At 39.7% G+C, this 18,711-nt stretch overlaps 1 protein-coding gene across 1 annotated transcript in view; it reads right to left on the bottom strand.

Moving 5' to 3' along the window:
• The window catches only part of HSD17B11 (hydroxysteroid 17-beta dehydrogenase 11), a 33,665-nt gene extending 22,663 nt beyond the window's left edge, over positions 1-11,002 (bottom strand). Inside the window, exons 1-2 of the mRNA XM_025425322.3 lie at positions 9,901-11,002; positions 3,432-3,539 (exon numbers count right to left, since the gene is read on the bottom strand). Coding sequence (XP_025281107.1) covers positions 3,432-3,539; positions 9,901-10,110 — 318 coding nt within the window. The 5' untranslated portion in view covers positions 10,111-11,002. The remainder of the gene's footprint in view (positions 1-3,431; positions 3,540-9,900) is intronic.
• Between the last annotated feature and the right edge of the window lie 7,709 nt (positions 11,003-18,711).

An 18,711-nucleotide genomic window follows, 5' to 3' on the forward strand; every position in this document is an offset into this window, starting at 1 on the left:
TGAAAACACCCTAGCATTTATTTTTTTAAATATTACTCCAAAAGGTAAGCAAAAAATAATTTTTTTAATTAATTGGCAAATGCAGGGACTATATGGGGAACTATGTAAAACTGATTATACCATTAAGCTGGTCACATCTTCTATTTATTTTTGTAGTCACTCCTTCCTGTTGCTCACCAAGCTCTCTTCCTTAGGTGGAAGTTGGCCTAAGGGCTGGCAACACCAGCATATCGTATCTGATATTTTTATGGTTCTTTGAGTAACTAAGCTTCTTGGTGGATGGATCCTAGAGTTACAATGAATTCTGTTATACATTGTGTTCCAAATAAAAGCTAACTTCTGTTAAGAGTTATCATATTTAGATAGTGCTGCAGTGTGCTGGGGACTGAGGGGGAGGTGGCAAATAGCCTGTTAAAGGCTTTCATTGTGCTATGCATTTTGTATGATTCCATTATTTATCTCATTTAATTCTCACAATAATTCCATGAGCTGACAACTTTTGGTATGCTCATTTTAGAGATGAGGAACATGAAAAACAGAATGGCTATTTCTTGCCCCAGATCACATGGCTATTAAAGGTCACATGGAGCTGAGACTCTTCCAGATCTTCTCACCCCAGAGCCTAAGACAAGCCTCAAAACCTCAAACAGAAAGGAAGCCAGGGGGTGGAATACCCATTAGCGACCCCTTAGGGCCTTGGTGTGCCAATTGCTGGAAGCTTGTTCCAGCCAGAAATACAACCTGAATTTCATCAGGTTGTATTTAAATTATTAAAGAGTCAAGCCAAGATATTTGGTTCTTCATCAACACTATTTGTACCTATATCCATTTCTCTAGCACCATATTAAAACTGTCATTTGGAATAATGCCCCTAAGATATAGAGAAAAACTGGACAGTGTGTGTGGTTGAAGTGATGAAGCTGCTGTAATGCCTCTGAAGTAGGATGACTTAAAATATAATTTGCCCAGACACACTTGTCCCTTCCTCCATCCTTGAGCTCCCCATATCATTGCCTCTTATCTCTACACAGTATGAATGTCTGCTTTGCACATTTCTCAGTAATGAAAGCAAGCTGTGAGTTTAAATGGTTAGGTGACATAAAAATGTCCTGCTACTAAAATAATCACATTGCAGTAACTTCAAAATATCTGATAATCACCTGTCATCACACACGCAATTTCAGTAAAAATACTTGGGTTAAAACACACAGAATAGGTTCAAATACTGAAATTACCTTTTCCAGAACAGCCTATTCCCAGATGAGTCTAGAGATGATCATTGTGTGCTGATCTAAAAACTTTACATCATTAATAGATTTAATCCCTCTTAAAACCCTGAGGTAGGTACTTGCTGTACCTTTTATGATTGGGGAAACTTATGCACAGAGACGTTAGCTAACTTGCAGTGATAGAGGCAGTAGTAACTGAAAGAATGTACATCTCTCACAGTTAATTTAAGTAAAATAGTTACTATTAAATGCAGATGTTTCTCGTCTACTGGCCTTGCTCCTACTGTACCCCCTTGTAGGAAAGCTATTTCCCACCACTAGTCTGGATAATTTCTACTTAGTCTTTTTTTTTTTTTTTTTAGAGAGAAAAGGAGAGAGCAGGGTGTGTGTGTAGGGGCATGACATGGCAGGGTGAGGGGGCTAGGGGAGGGGCAGAGGGAGAGAGGGAGGGAGGGAATCCCAAGCAGGCTCCACACCCAGTGCAGAGCCCCATGCAGGGCTCGATCTCATGACCCTGAAATCATGACTCAAGCTGAAATCAAGTCAGTGTCTTAACCAACAGAGCCACTCAGGCATCCCGATTTCGACTTATTCATTTGACTTATCTCAGGCCTCACCAGTAATAGAGGCATCAGTTTGAGATAAAAGATTACAATTCAGGGGCACCTGGGTGGCTCAGTTGTTGATCCTTTGGTTCAGGGCATGATCCTGGGGTCCTGGGATCGAGTCCTGCATCAGGCTCCCTGCAGGGAGCCTGCTTCTCCCTCTGCCTATGTCTCTGCCTCTCTCTCTGTGTGTCTCTCATGAATAAATAAATAAAATCTTAAAAAAAGATTAAAATTCAAAAATAGAAGTTAAAAATGTCCTCAAATCTAAAATCCCCTTAAACCAAGGAGGTTCTCAAGGCTGGTGGAATCAGAATCTTTATACTATACTGATTCAGATTATCCAAAGGTGAGGTCTAGGAATGTGTATTTCATGGAATTTTCCCAGGTAATTCTACTGACTTTCTTACTATTGTAGTATGTAGTTAACAAGCACATGTATGAATGCTTTGGGAGTGAAACTTCATTATATATACATAGCACATCTTAGTTGTATATAGAAGAGACAAATACTGGTTTACAGAAATAAATCTATCTATGATCAAAACCTGATAAACAGTTAAATTTATCCTAATTCCCTAATCCAGTTCTTTGATGAGGGCTTTGAAGACCCTGTCAGTGATTTGCAGTATCATGCAAGAATTTACTTGTAGCAGAAGCAGATGGGTGAGGCATGGGTATGTGGGGTACTAAATATGCTGATTCTTGGGCCTAGTCCTTGATCCACTGAAAGCAAACCTCTGGTGTGTCTTTTTTTTTAATATTTAATTTATTTGACAGAGAGCACAGAGGGAGAGGAAGAAAATACAGAAGGAGAGGGAGAAGCAAGCTCTCTTCTGAGCAGGGATCCCGGTTTCAGAACTCAATCCCAGGACCCTGGGGTCATGATCTGAGCCAAAGGCAGATGCCTGACCTACTGAGCCACCCAGGTATCTCTGGGGTGTTTGTTTTTAACAAGCTCTGTGGACGATTCTACAACACACTGAAGTCTGGGAAACTCAATTATACGTTCTAATTCTGGATCTGCCAAGGCTGCAAAACCTTGGGCAGAACTTCTGCTATTTTGTTTGTATCATGATGCTGAGATCTCTAGAATCTCTCTCAGCTCTGACATGATGCAATCCTCTTTTTTTTTTTTTTTTTGGCTTTCTTTCTTTCTTTCTTTTTTTAATTGGAGTTCAATTTGCCAAAATATAGAATAACCCCCAGTGCTCATCCCATCAAGTGCCCACCTCAGTGCCCGTCACCCAGTCACCCCCACCCCCGCCCACCTCCCTTTCCACCACCCCTTGTTCGTTTCCCAGAGTTAGGAGTCTCTCATGTTCTGTCTCCCTTTCTGATATTTCCCACTCATTTTTTTCTCCTTTCCCCTTTATTCCCTTTCACTATTTTTTATATTCCCCAAATGAATGAGACCATATGATGTTTGTCCTTCTCCAATTGACTTATTTCACTCAGCATAATACCCTCCAGTTCCATCCACGTCAAAGCAAATGGTGGGTATTTGTCATTTCTAATGGCTGAGGAATATTCCATTGTACACATAGACCACATCTTCTTTAACATGATGCAAACGTAACCAAACACAAAATTTCACCTTCTTTGCAGAGCTATAAATATCTTCTCGGTTACTGCAGTCTACTACAAAGGCATGAACCTTCGCACCCAGTCTCCTGCATTCAGCAGCTGTGTCCTCAATCCCATGCTAGGAAAGGCAACAAAAAGGATAGAGAGGACAAAATAAATGACATGAACATATTATATCAACAGCTGACAATAATTGAGGATAGTCAGATCGTTTGACCAAGCATTAAGCAAGAATTTACCTGGACACATTTTTGGCAGGAATATAGGTACACTTTGCCCTTAGTACTTTGAATAGCTTCTTTTATTTGGAACTGAACTTCTTTAAAGAACATAAAAATCTTAAAATACTAGTTTTGTATTCATGAATTTTACATACTTTGTGAATGTGTGTGTATTTCATAACAAGATTTTTAAAATATTATTAAATTTTTTCTTTCTGTGTCACTAAAATATATTCACATAATTTTCAAGCTGCAAAATAAATAAATAAGGGGTTAATTACAGTTGACTCATTCATTCATTCACTCATTCCTTTAACATTTTAACATGTAGGTCATAGTCACGGTGCTTAGAGGAAACTTGTAAACACAAATATGAATGAGACAGAGTGCTGACTTCAGCAAACTCATAGTCTAGTAGAAAGAAACATAAAATAAATATAAGATTTAGGTAGGACATGTGGAATTGTTATTTTGTTGGAATAAAGGATTGAAAATTGGCAGTTTCATATGTTTCAAACTAATATGTTATGGTAAGTATTATAACAGAACAATATACAGACAGTTACTGGAATACAGAGGAGGGGCATTCAATACAATTCTAGAAGAAAAGGTACCAGAGTTGGGTCTTAAGAGTAAGTAGCACAGCCAGGTAAAAAGCGGGGAAAGGGCATGCAGACAGACTGTAAACAAAGGGATGGATAGGAGAAAGGTCCAGTGGGAAAATATTAACAGATTGGTGTTGTTGAGTCATAGGATTCAATGCCCAAATCAAAGGGCATTGCATGTCATACCAAGTTTTATCCAAAAAGTTAGGGGGTGGGTACTGATTAAATCACAGAGTCATATTTGGGTATCATACTGATTACTCTTGCTAAAGTATAGAGGACAGACTTTAGGGGTCAATACTATAGGAAGAGAGAAAAATTAGTAGGCAGTTTACAATGATTCAGCCATCAGATGACACAAGCGTGAACTGTGGCCTTACTAGAAAGAATGTAGAGAAGAGAATCAGCCATAAAACATATCTTTAGGAGGTAAAGTCAGAAGGACTTGGTGATTGGACGAGGAAGGTAGGAAGAACCAAAGCTGAAGCCCTTGCTAAAAAGGGCTAAAAACTAAAAAGTTTAAGTAATTGGCAGCATGGTGTTGCAACAAGTCAGATGGAGGTCATAGGTGTGAGATGTGAGAAAAGGAATGACGAGCCCTATCTGGAGTGTTGATTTTGTCACCTTAAATTTGTGATCAGACCATAGGGTTCTGTTTTTGTTTTTCTTTTTTTGTTTCCATTTTTGTATGTTTATTGGTTTGCCTTTACCAATTTTATAGCTTTTTCATTGTAGAAAATGTCTGAAACCATACCTTGGATTGAGGGTTAGTCTGTGAACTCTGCAAACCAAGAAATTATTGTCAGCTAATGCACAAGTAGATGAACTTAATACATTTACCCAAGAGAGAATAGCAGGGCAGAACACTAGTGTGCAAATTTGCTGGTAAACTGTAATTACTCTTTCAGAAAACCCAAAATCTGGACAGCTACAGAAAGAATTTGCAGTTTGCTCAGTAAACTTACTGTGACAGGAAAAGGAAATAGGGTGTTTTTGCTTTTGCTGAAATTTCTCACACAAACTGTTTGTCCTCTGATGAGGAGCCCTTATTCCCCAAGGGACATTGGAACATCTCAAGTAAACCTTATGTTGCCCTCCTGTACCTCCAGGCAGCTTTTGGTCCCTTCCTTTAAAAGTGTATTTCATTAATGTAGCATATACACACAATGGAGTATTATTCAGCCTTCAAAAATAATAAAATTCTGACACATTCTACAGCATGGGTGAACCTTGATGATGTTAAGCTTAATGAAACAGAACAGATACAAAAAGACAAACATTGCATTATTCTAGTTCTAGAAGCTACCTAGTATAGTCAGATACAAGGAGAGGGAAGGTGGAATGGTGGTTGCTAGGGGCTGGGGGAGGCAGGCTGGGGAGTAATTGTTTAATGGGTGCAAAGTTTCTTTTTGGGATGATGAAAAAGTTCTGGGGATGGATAGTAGAGGTCATTTTGTAATAATGGGAATGCACTCAACACAACTAACCTGAATGCTTAAAAATGGTTGAAATAGAAATTTTTATGTAATATATATTTTATCACACTAAAGTTTAAGAAGTATATGGTACTGATTCTTTGGGTATTTCTAAAATTCAGTCCTTATTTGGAACAAATTCTACAATAAAACTCTATCTGCCTTTATTCCATTTGTGGAGATTTGCTTAGTACTGGTTGGGTTTCTGCATCAACAGACACAGTGCGTATTGGTAAACACGTCCTACTTTTACATCTGCAATCGCGCTTTTGCCTATCTCCCTGGTCTTCCTCGCTTAGGGCCAAGGGCTGCACGCCACACCTCCTGAACTATGCAACAAATTTAAGTTCTAAATTCTGCCAGGAAAAATTTTAGACAGTCTCCATATTCATTGGGTAAGAAATAAAAAGTAGGCAGACTTAAAATTTTTCTCAGCGCAGTGGGACTGCTTGTCATTCTTTAACATTTTCCTTGTTAACCTTTTTCCTAATATGCTGGATTCAGTTCTCAATTTTTAATCCTGGGCTCACCTTTAAGTCTTTACTCATCATTCAGGCAGCCTGGGTGGCTCAGCGGTTTAGGGCCGCCTTCAGCCCAGGGCCTGATCCTGGAGACCCGGGATCGAGTCCCATGTTGGGCTCCCTACATGGAGCCTGCTTCTCCTTCTGCCTGTGTCTCTGCCTCTATCTCTCTCTGTGTGTGTCTCTCATGAATAAATAAATAAAATCTTTTAAAAAAGTCTTTACTCATCATTCTTTGCCCTCTATCCTACAACTGAAACTTTTTGCCCATTACCTAGACTACTAAACATCTACATGTTTTTGATTCCTTCCATTTCTTTTTTCCATTCATTAATTCACTTTTCCATGTGACAAAGTCTTTGAGTATATAGTAGGTGCTCACCACTTGCTATACATTTATCTTCACAAACTTATGTAAACAGGCATGGGGGTGAGAATGGTCAAGAAATGTGAGATTATCTACATAGGACAATAAAAAAATTATGGCATCCATCTTAGTAGAATAACAAAGCTGAAGCCACCACTAATTCCTCCCTAAATTCATGCTCCTTTTTCTGTAGACTTCATAATGTGTAGGAAGATGTCTGTTCTCAACATCCTGAGAAGGATATCTTTGGGCATTGTTATCCTGGCTGCTTGACTTAACTTGAGAAATTGTCTCTGGGGACAATTTGTCTTTGCACTCGAGGGAAAGAATTTTATCTGGCCCCTCTTTGCCCTTCCAGTTTGATCTGAAGACAATCTAAAAAACTCTTCTCTTTTTGACTCATTCTCAGTATAGCCACCAGCCCAAAAGTTTTATATCTCTAGGTTCTGCTGCCTGGACTGCTTGAAATTTCCACCCTACTCTCCCTCTCCAGTCAAGTTCAGTGACTCTCAGACTATCATAATTTTAAAACTCATAAAATTTCAAGAAAAGTGGACTGCAGTGTAGACACTGAACTAGGACTGCCAATCTTTTATTTGGCCAAATTAAAACCAACATAGAAACTATCAGTTACTATCATTGTAATTTCATTAAATATATATGTATATTTTATCCACAAAAAAGTGCAAAGGATATAATCTCAAAATAATAGATGGCTTATTTAAATAGAATGAATTTAACATAATACTCGCTACATTTTCCTGAATTTTCTGATCACTTCTGCTATAACTTCCCTGGCCTGCAAAACCAGCATCATCTCTTGCCTGGACTACTGCTAGACTCCTACCTGCTCTCCACTGGCTCCTCCGGGAAAAGCCAAAGCACAAACAGTAGCTTGTGGGAAACTGTATGATCTGGAACTGCTGCTTCTTAAGTTTCTAGACCAGTGCTGTCTCATAAAATATAATGCGAGCCAGGTACTGAATTTTAAATTTTTTTCTAGTAGCCACACTTGAAAAAATAAAATTTTTTAAAAAAGATTTTATTTATTCATGAGAGACAGAGAGAGAGAGAGAGAGAGAGCAGTAGAGACACAGGCAGAGGGAGAAGCAGGCTCCATGCAGGGAGCTCAATGTGGGACTCGATCCCGGGTCTCCAGGATCACACCCTGGGCTGAAGGCGGCACTAAACCACTGAGCCACCTGGACTGCCCGAAAAAATTAAATTTAATTTAGTAATATATTTTATTCAACTTAACATATACAAAATATTATTTTGGAGTATTTGTTATTATTATGAAATATTATAGTTCAACATTTAATGTATGTAAAAGTTGTAAGATAATTCAACATTCCTTTTTTCATACCGTCTTTGAAATCCTGTGTGTAATTACACAACAGCACATCTCAATTCAGAGGAGCTACATTTCAAATGCTCGATGGCCGTAGTAGCTAGTAGCTAGTACCTACCATTGTGTTTGAAAGGAGATCTAGATTTTTACTTTTCTTCCTTCCCTCACTCTGTGCATTTACTGATCCCTCTCTGCAGAGATATGAGGGGCTCAAGGCACCATCTGCCTCTTCTGATCTTGACTCAACTATCTTCATCTCATGAGGCGTTCTGTATAAGACCAACATGTTCATCCCTCTTCCCCACCACCACCATAGAGATTCCCTATCCCCTTTCATATTTTACTTTTTAAAATATTTATCACCTTCCAGCAATTACATAATTTATGATGCAGCATGTTTTATTTTATTGTTCCTTGTTCATGAAGTTTGTGTTTTTTTTTTTACTGCTGTGTCCTCTGCATTAGAAAAGTGCCTGGCAGATAGTAGGTACTCAATAATCATTTATTGAATAAAAGCACTCCACTCTGAAGTGGAGAAAATTTTGTACAAATGAGCACAGGGCAGTGGGAATCATTAACACAGATGTGTCACCTAATTCTTAGCTCCAAATCCTCCACTGTTAGCTTAAATTTCACTTTGTGAATGGATAATAACTAATGTGTGTTTACCATGTGCCAGGCACTGCTAAATGCTTTGTGTGTGCTTTTTGGTATAATCTTCCCAGTCCTTTAAGGTAAGATAAGTACTGTTGTTTTCTCTATTTTGCGGGAAAGGAACCAAAAGCTCTAGGAAGTCAGAAGGTAGCTCATGAAGAGGTGGAGAGTTCTGCTGAGTTTGAGTGTACCACCATGCCAGGCATTTGCCATCAGTGTCCACATCAGATTAGACTGGGCCTAGTTTGTATCTTTCATTGCATGTACAATTATTTAAAGTCTATTTTCCCTACAAGATTAGGGGCATGGGACCTTACGTCCTATTTGCTGCCGTGTTCTTAATATCCATGCAACAGACACTCAGTAAGTATTCACTGATTGCTATCTTAACCATCTGCTCACTGGGCGAGCTCTTACCTAACTTCATATTCCCTGAATTTTTGTTTACAGCTACAGTGCTGGATGTTGACCACTGTGTATGGGATGGCTCTTCAGGCCCTCAGGTGCCCTGCCTAAACCTCTCTGTCCATCTACTGCTGGCCCTATAAAAGGTTACATTCTAAATCCACCTCTCTTCCTTAAGCCTGTACCTATTCTTGTAAACCATTATGTAAATCGAAGAGATTTTCCCTTTTCTTTTCTTTTTATTCTAATTTTTTTTTTGCCTAGTTTTATGTTTTTAAGTAAACTCAATGCCCAACATAGGGCTTGAACTCAACGACCCCAAGATCAGGAGTTGCATGCCCTACTGACTGAGCTAGCCAGGTGCCCTACAGAGTTTTTTCTTTTATACTGTTTTTAACTAAAAGATGATTTTAAAAATTATTTTTGGCAATTGCTATGATACAGTAATGTTGCTTGCTGCTGGGTACCTTTTAAAGACACTTATCTCAGTAACAGCAAGTCGGATTTTTCTTTCTTAAGAGGTGCAAGCCTCTTAATAGACTAACTTAAAACCATCACTCTTTCCATTTGTTTAAGATGGAGGGATCAGTGAAGATAGAGGGATCAGTGAAATCAGGCTCTGGAGGAGATGACAAATTATTTTCTGGGCAAAAGTAAGGATACCTTTACAATGCAAAATTAGTGATGGGTAGTACCTGGGAATTTTATATCCTCTAGGTCCATTTATCCTGTAATCATAAATATTAATGGATCTATAAAATGCCAAGGGTAATTTCTTCTCCCTAGTTTATAGAGATGCTGTATGCAGTTGTTGCCCACAGAATACATCCATGACTACAATTAAAGGTGCCAGAAAGGAAAACATAGGAAGCACTATTACCTTATTTATATCCCACAGAACCAGTTTGCTTTTAAGTTTGGCAAATTCATAGGCAGTTAGTCTCCCAATTCCATGGCCAGCTCCAGTAATCAGGACGATTTCTCCCGTCACTGATTTTCTCTTCTTAGGAATAAAAAGCTTCAGGAGCGACTCTAAGGTGAAGATGATCAGTAAGGGCAGAAACTGGAGGCACTGCAGAAAGAATTTCATCCTTCTCCTTGCCGTGAGCTTTTGGCGTGTGTCCTCTCACCAGTCACTCTAAACTGCTTCTGGAGGATTGTTCCGTCAAACACCAGATGGAATAAAAAGCAAGAGCAAGCAAGGGCTTCTTTATCAAAGAGAAACCAACAACTCTGAAACCGTTCCTTCCGCTGGGCTGGGCTTGGTTAGGTCTTTCACAATTGGTTCGGGCTGCAGTGCGGAGCGGCTGCTCGCCAGCTCAGAAATCTGGGAGGGACAAAATCCAGGGGAGGGCAAGGCTTCCCGGGCCGCTCATCGGTGACCCACGACCTCCGGGTCCTGCGAGCCGACCTTCCTGGCTTAGCTGCCGCTTGTTTTCCTAAATGTTGGTCATTCCTCTGCAAGTTACAAAGATAGCTGACATTGTCCGCAATCCAGATGCTTCTTTGGAACTTGATGCTCACCACTAGTGAAGGGATGGAAATGCAGTTTCATGTCTTAAAAGGAACATCGGGTGAGGGTCAGTTGTTCTGCAAGCCCCCTCCCCCCCAACTCCATCCTGAAATGTTGCTCTCACATTTTAGTGTGAACCAAACTCGATTCCTGGATGGCAGAGAAAATCCAGGCCCAGGAAAAATCGTATTACATCGTAAGGGATTGTTTCCACAAAGAAGAGCAGTATATTTGGATAACCCTTTTCGCTCAACCTGTTGGAATTTGGGGAAAAAAATATTACACTTAAGTAACTATATCCTTATCCAGGTTAATCACTGCTTCCAGAATGAATAATAAAATAGAAAGAAGGTCACCTTGCATAAAGATTACCTCTGCAATTTTTGGTTTAGTAGACTCTTTATATAAGTATTCAATATACAAATAGTGAATTAAAAAAATCCTAGAGATTGGTTACTGAAAAAAAAAAAAAAAGACCCAATTCTGGGTTTGTGTGCAGGAAGAGCTTAATAATTGTGTGTTACATGTATTTTTCGATTTAGTTCTTGATAGTAATTGAATTGGGGCTTTTTGTGAGACACTATGGTATTTGGAAAGAGACTTCTGTCATGTGGGTGACTGATGGTCACTCTTTATATTTAAGAGGCAGTTATGAGGAGTGCCGGGGTGGCTCAGTCGGTTAAGCATCTGCCTTCAGCATGGGTCATGATCCCAGGGTCCGGGGATTCAGTCCAGCTGAGGTCTCCCTGGTCAGCAGAGAACCTCCTTCTCCCTCTGCCATTCCCCTCACTTGTGCTCTCTGGTTCTATCTCTCTGTCAAATAAATTTAAAATCTTAAAAAAAAGAAAGGCAGGAAGATAACAAAAAACTGAAGTTCACAAATATTCATACTCTTGTCTCTCTATCATCTGCCACTTTTTCTTATGGCTCTCAAATCTAAGTTTACAAATACTTGCACAGAAAGTTTCTAGTTTCCAGAGTTTTTTCCCCCCATATATATTATCCCAATAGATTTTTTTAAAGCCTCTTAGGAAGTAGAGAAGAAAATTATTTGTCTCCCTATTTTATAAATGAATAGATCAGTTAGATTAACTTTTTAAAGCTCCTGCAGCAAGTAAAAGCATAACTGGGGCTAGATGCAGGTTCAGTGTTTCTCAAACTTTTTTGCCCAATACTTATAAAATGTGATATTTTAGATGTATATATGTGTTTGCTTTCATATATGTTGACTTTCATATGTTTAGGCTCTGACTCTAATATTTTCTATTAAGAAAATTGTATTTGGGGCACCCTGATGGCTGGGTTGGTGAGCATGTGACTTTTGATCTTGGGGCTGTGAAATCAAACCCCACATTGGGTATAGTGATTACTTAAAAAGATGCAATCTTAAAAAAAAAGAAAAAGAATTGTATTTAAAGAGAATCAGGTATTTCTGACCCACTAAATTGACTAGAGTTTCCCTGGTCTAGGGAAAGAACCCAGTGTTTGAAAATAGGCACACCTGATTCCCACGTGTGGATGTGACTTCATCTTCTTGAGGATGTTTCCTAATTTGTAAAATTGGGATGTTATTAATACTCACCCTATAGAATTCTTGTGAAGCTCAAATGAATTAACATAAAACACAGTGCTCTATCAACTATTCAACTCTATGTAAGTCATAATTAACACTAATATAACTATAATGTGGGTGATTTGACGAGTGATAATTAGCTACTAATCTGACACAACAGCACAGTGTGCAACTTTATATATTTGTGGTTTTTAAAAACACTTTTCATTGGGAAAGTTTAAAATGTTTTCCGTGTAGAGCATCTTAGTTTCATGGTGCCCTCCAGGCTGTTGAGTGGCATTATAAAAAGGGGAAAAGGGGGTAAGTATAAGGAGCCCTTCATAGATGATTTGGTCACTTATGATGACTAGGCATTATGCTAAGTGCTTCACATATAGACAAAGTTCATTTTATCCTCTCAACAGTCTTAAGAAGTAGGTTCCATGAGATGTCTATTACATGAATAAAGAAATAAAGGATTAAGAGAAATAAGCAAATCACCTAAGGTTAGTATAAATGATAGAATTGAATTTAGATCTAGGCCATTATCACTATGCTATGTTGCCTTTATTCTTAGGGCAAAGAAGAAAAGCTAGGCCAGCCCTAAATTACTTTGAAAATTCCAAAGGATAAAAACTATTACTTATAATACCTCCTTTTAGGGATCCCTGGGTGGTGCAGCGGTTTGGCGCCTGCCTTTGGCCTAGGGTGCGATCCTGGAGACCCAGGATCGAATCCCGCATCGGGCTCCCGGTGCATGGAGCCTGCTTCTCCCTCTGCCTGTGTCTCTGCCTCTCTCTCTCTGTGTGTGTGACTATCATAAATAAATAAAAATTAAAAAAATACCTCCTTTTAATAACTCCTACAGCATTCATAACACCTCTTCCTCATATCATTAGGTAACTTAATCCCTATTTAACAGCAATAGAGTCAGCTATTAAAACAAGGATTTTATTTTATTTTATTTTATTTTATTTTATTTTTTAAGAAGGATTTTATTTATTGTTGTTGTTGTTGCTTTTTTAGAACATGTGTGGGTGGGGTGGGGGAGAGATCTCAAGTGTGGAGCCTGATGTGGTACTCAATCTCACAACCCTGAGATCATGAATTGAACTGAAATTAAGAGTCAGATGCTCAACTGACTGAGCCACCTAGGCACCTCTAAAACAAGGATGTTAATTCCTGCTAACTTTTTATCAGCTATGTGATATCTGGTTAATTACTTACCTTCTGAGATCTCAGTTATTTCATCTGTAACATGGATATAATGGAGTTTGGTTGAGTAAATGAGATATTTAAAAAGCACAGAGCTGATATCTTACATACATATATACTTAATTAATGATAGCTATTACTGTATTTTAACCAGTCATCAGTATGAGGTTTATGTTTGCAAGGCTGGCTCTGTAGAGTCCTACTGGATTCAGAAGGAAAGGCCACCATACTTAGCAATTACGTAAACCAATGAAGAACACTTTTCTTTTCCCTGTTACTTTATTATTTTTTTTTAATTTTTATTTATTTATGATAGTCACACAGAGAGAGAGAGAGAAAGAGGCAGAGACACAGGCAGAGGGAGAAGTAGGCTCCATGCACCGGGAGCTCGACGTGGGATTCGATCCCGGGTCTCCAGGATCACGCCCTGGGCCAAAGGCAGGCGCTAAACCGCTGCGCCACCCAGGGATCCCTTCCCTTTTACTTTAAAGAACACAGAGGAAGAACATTCAGAAATGATTGCCAGACTGTGCTAAAGGTTGTACTGCCATTATTTTTTCAGTCATTCTGGGATAGAAGCCTCTATACTTGGCTCTGAAACCTGAATTTTAGAGCTTAGAGGGAGTGAAATGTTAACTTGTCCAATCACATTTTTTTAAAGTAATGAATCTGTGAATTCAAAGTAAAGAATACATCCGGTTTAAAAGTGGTTCAGGAGGGATGCCTGGGTGGCTCAGCAGTTTGGCGCCTGCCTTCGGCCCAGGGCGTGATCCCAGAGTCCCAGGATGAGTCCCACGTTGGGCTTACTGCATGGAGTCTGCCTCTCCCTCTGCCTGTGTCTCTGCCTCTCTGTCTCTGTCTCTCATGATTTAAAAAAAAAAAAAATCTCTAAAAGTGGTTCAGCAGGGTGGATAAAAACAAAACAATAACAGTAACAAAAACAAAAGAGTCCTCAGTCCCACCCTTGTCTAACTCTTCAGATTAACCATTTTAATCCTTTTAATTGTCTCTTGTACTGTTGACTTCTATATCTTTAATAAAGGCTTACAGTGTCATTTACTGGTTAGTCAATAGAAGACATTGGTAATTGATTTTCTTCTATGACAGCTGAGGATGTAGCTCACTTACTCTACTCCTAACACCCTTCTCCCTATATATTCCCAATGTGATTATGTCACTATCCCTACTACTTTTTTGGTTATATTTAAAACATTTACATTTTTTTTATGTCTTCTTCCTGCCACTGTATGATAAAACTTTTGGCTTTCCATTTTGTCAGAGGAGGGTATTGTTTTCTTCGGCTGTCCATTTCTATCACTCAACTTGTAATATCTGGTTTACTTTCATAATTTCAGGATTGATCCTATTTACTTTGTATTTTGTAACTGTAACATTTTCTTTGCTTGGTCTATGTTGTTTCTGAAAGCTAAAAGTCAACATAGAGCACTTACATTCTTGTGACTAACTAGTGGCCTTCCTCAGCAGGAGGCTGCTTATTCCACTAACTGGGACAGATTGGACCAGAAGAAATCACTGCCAACTCAAAACTATTCATCCTTGGCCTTTGTGAAGACTGAAGCAGCAAAATATGAAAGCAAACATTCTGAAGTTAGGTTGGAATTCCAGCTCTGTCATTCTCTAGTTGTGTGATTTTCAGTAAGTCATTTAAATGCTTTAAATTTCCTTCAGCATGCATTAACTTATTAAGAGACAGGACTGGTGGCTGATTGAAAGAACACAAAAGATATGAAGAAAATCCTTGCCATAAAGGAAGAGAAGGAAAAAAGTAGGCTACTTCTGACCCAGGGGGTTGATGGGAAAGGAAAGAGGATAGCAGTAGAAGCAATTAGTAGGAGTCAAGTAACTGGCCTTCCCATTCCAATCCTTATCCCTATGTTGCTGTTTATCCGGTTCCACTTTTATAATACCTACTTCTCTACATTTCGAGGAATAAAATTTTTACAGTGTTAATGGCTTTCCATTGCACTTGGGATTAACTGCTAATTCCTTACCATAGCCTATAAGATCTTATGTGATTTGGCTCTTGGATCGAGATTTTTACATAAAATAAACCCAACTATAGTAGTTTAGTCAAATAGGGGTTTATTTTCCTTATTAGTCCAGAAGCAGGCTTTGCAGGACTGGTGCAACTAATTGAGGAAGCAAAAAAATAACAAACAAACAAACAAACAAAAAACCCCTAAGGTTCCTTCTTGTACCCTATTGTGCCATCCATGTGTGTGGCTTTTGTCATTAGGATCTTAAGACGGCTGCTCCTCCTCTAGGAAATGTGCCCTCCTTTCAAGCAGGAATATAGGAAGGAGGGGAAACTGCAAAGGGTTAATGATTCCTGCTGAGTCAGCCAATCTCTTTAGCTCAGGAAAATAATGGCCTTTCCAGAAAACCCACACAATAGGCTACCACGTTCATCTCATTGGCCAGGAAGGGTCATGTGGCCCTTTTCACTACCAGGAGCATGGGGGGTAAGTTTTAACCGGATATATTTCTACCTATGACATGGAAGAAGGGAGAATGAATAGATGGGTATTGGGAAACAAAGAGTTGTGTCCACCATCCTGGCCACCTCTCTGGCTTCACTGCAGATCACACTTTCTGGTTTAGTAGTATGCTTTAGCACATTGACCTTTCTGTTGCTTATGGCCAGGCTATTTTCTACCTTAGAGATTTTGCACTTATAGTCTTCTCTGCCTGGAATGTTCCTTCCCCAGCTTTTCCAGGGGGCTGGCAGCTTCATATCCTTAGGTATCTCCCAAGAGTGATCTCCTCAGCAAAGCCTTTACTGACACTCTCCTCCTGTAATATAGTTAGTCCAGCTTTAATTATTCTTTTATGCAGAAAGTTGTTTACTTTCTTCATAGAACTTTCCCTGATATGCAATTCCTAGTTTGCTTAGTTATTTATAGTTGATTTACCTCCCCTAGAAAGCAAGTTTCATGAGAGCGGGACCTTGTCTATCTTGTTCACAACTTTATTCCTGGCACCTGGGGCAGTGCCTGGTAAGTAGTAAGTAATCCATATTTATTATATAATGAAATGAATAGAACAAGGGGGAAACAGTTGGAATTATTAATCATTCTTATTTTTAGTATACCTAAAATCAATTCCAGTAATCACATACATTGCTTTCCTATTTAAAAACATTTATTATTTAGCATCTTTTGCCTGTCTCACCAACTACTGTAAGAAGCCCTGAAAGTTGGCATGTGGTTACTAACTTAAAAAATTAAATAAAAAACAAAAGCCCTCACTTCTCTCCACTTAAGTTCTAATGATATCCATTTAATTTGGTATGTGGATAAATGGATGCTAATATAAATCAGTAAATATTTGAAATGACATTTCAGTCCTGCCCAAGAGTGGGCTAAGCACATGCTTACTACACTCTAGCAGACTCTAGTAGATGTCCCTGTAGGGTGGAACCCTGAAGACCCCTGTCTAATTGTGGGACAGTCCTAGTAGTGAGGAGTTGGTTTTGTTTGCATGGTTGTGTCGTTCTGTATGGTAAGTCCACTCCAATCTCTCCTTAAGGAATATAGAGTCAGAAAACGAGAGCCTGAAGAATGTTCTATGACAATGCCTTTCTGTCTCCTGTTCCTGGTCAAATGTTCTGTGGCTCACTGCCTTACTTCTCTTCCTCCTAGTGACTAATCTGTCAGCACACTTCAGAAGAGCTGAACCTTTGAAACAGAGCCTGCCTAACTACATTTCCAGTTTAAGCAGAGGTTAGTGGCTGTCATCAACAATGAGGGTAAAGTTTATCTGACTACAGAAAGCCACATCCAGATAGTTATTTTTCATTTTATTTTATTTATTTATTTTTAAAGATTTTATTTATTTATTCATGAGACACACACACACACACACACACACACACACAGAGGCAGAGACACAGGCAGAGGAAGAAGCAGACTCCATGCAGGGAGCCCGACGTGGGACTTGATCCCAGGTCCCCAGGATCAGGCCCTGGGCTGAAGGTGAGCCACCGGGCTGCCCCATATAGTTATTTTTTAAAAGGCAAACACATTTTAGCAATAGTAGTTTACTATCTGGAAGAACTGGCAACAATAAACAAACCTGGATACTAGTTGAAGTAGTAAGGACACATTTTATTCAGTAATATGCCTGCATGAATAAACTCAACTTCCCTGAAACAGAGGCTGGAAACTTTTTAAAGGCTGGAGTGTGCCCAGGGAAAGGCACTGAGGGGCACTTGAGGGGGTGAGTTGGTGATTCACGGGAGTAGGCCATCTGGGTTTGTTAACTGGTGCTTGTCAGAGAAGAAACAAACTTCTATCTTTAAGACAAGAGGCTGCAGTCCAAGTTGAAGAAAGTCATCCATTAAAGTTAGGCTCTCCCTGAATTACTGCATTTCAAACAGAGAGGCTCTTAGGTCCTTGAGGAAATAGTTCTGGCTAGCAGATTTTTTGGCACAAAGGGCAGAGAAAGGATTTATAAATGCAAGCTCTACAAAGAAACTGCTCTAAGAGAGGGGGTGTAGGTACTCTCTGCCTATCACAAGACTTTGCCTGGAACAGTCAATTCCCCTGCATTGTTAACTTTCCCTCCAGGCAGGTTTTTTAAGGGGATCTGGGGTTATCCTAGGGACAAGGCCTTACGCTACTTGAAGCCATACTAGCTTGGTCGATTCTCTTGGTGTAGAAGTTGTGATGGAGCTGTTACAGGCCAAGAGTTCTGCATTCTTCAGTCTTCAGAACAATACCTGTCAAAGTTTGATTCATCTGGCTCTTGAGAGAGCTGAAGTTTTAGGATGCCTTGTGTCCATACCAGACCATTCACACAATGGATCATGTACTTAGAAGTCACAGATTCGCCACGTCAATAAGATAATGAATATAAAAAATGAAAGCCATATTACAAACTGTTTGGACCAGCTGAATTACCAATTTTTGGCAAAATTTCGCCCCTTGTTTGTCTTGGGTGTTGCTCTGCAGTCCTGCTCCAAGCTGCGCCGCCAGCTCACGGCTGGCTTAGCCCTCCGCGGGTTTGCCAAGGTCGCATCCCGCAAAGCCTTGTCAAATTTAGCAACTGCAGCGCACACCTTGGTGAAAGAGTAAGAGAAAAGCCTTAAGTGGGTTGCAAATCTCTCATCCACCTCCTTCTTCAGCAAGCACTTACTCAGATAGGACCGGGACGCCGTAGTTCATTACATGAGCTGCCTGTCACGCTTCTTGCCGATGAACAAAACGAGGCCAACAGCTTTCTCTCAATCCCTTTTCTTTCTTTCCCCATTTCCCCCCTTCCCACGCCCCTTCACCTCCACTTTGCCCTTGCGCTTTCTGGACATCATTTCCCACCACTCCCCCCCCCCCCAAGTACGCCTGCGCAAACGGGGAGGTCGTAAAAGCTGAGCGCCGCAAAGCCGGCGCTGT

The sequence above is a fragment of the Canis lupus genome, chromosome 32 (assembly GCF_003254725.2).
Source record: "Canis lupus dingo isolate Sandy chromosome 32, ASM325472v2, whole genome shotgun sequence".
NCBI lineage: Eukaryota > Metazoa > Chordata > Mammalia > Carnivora > Canidae > Canis > Canis lupus.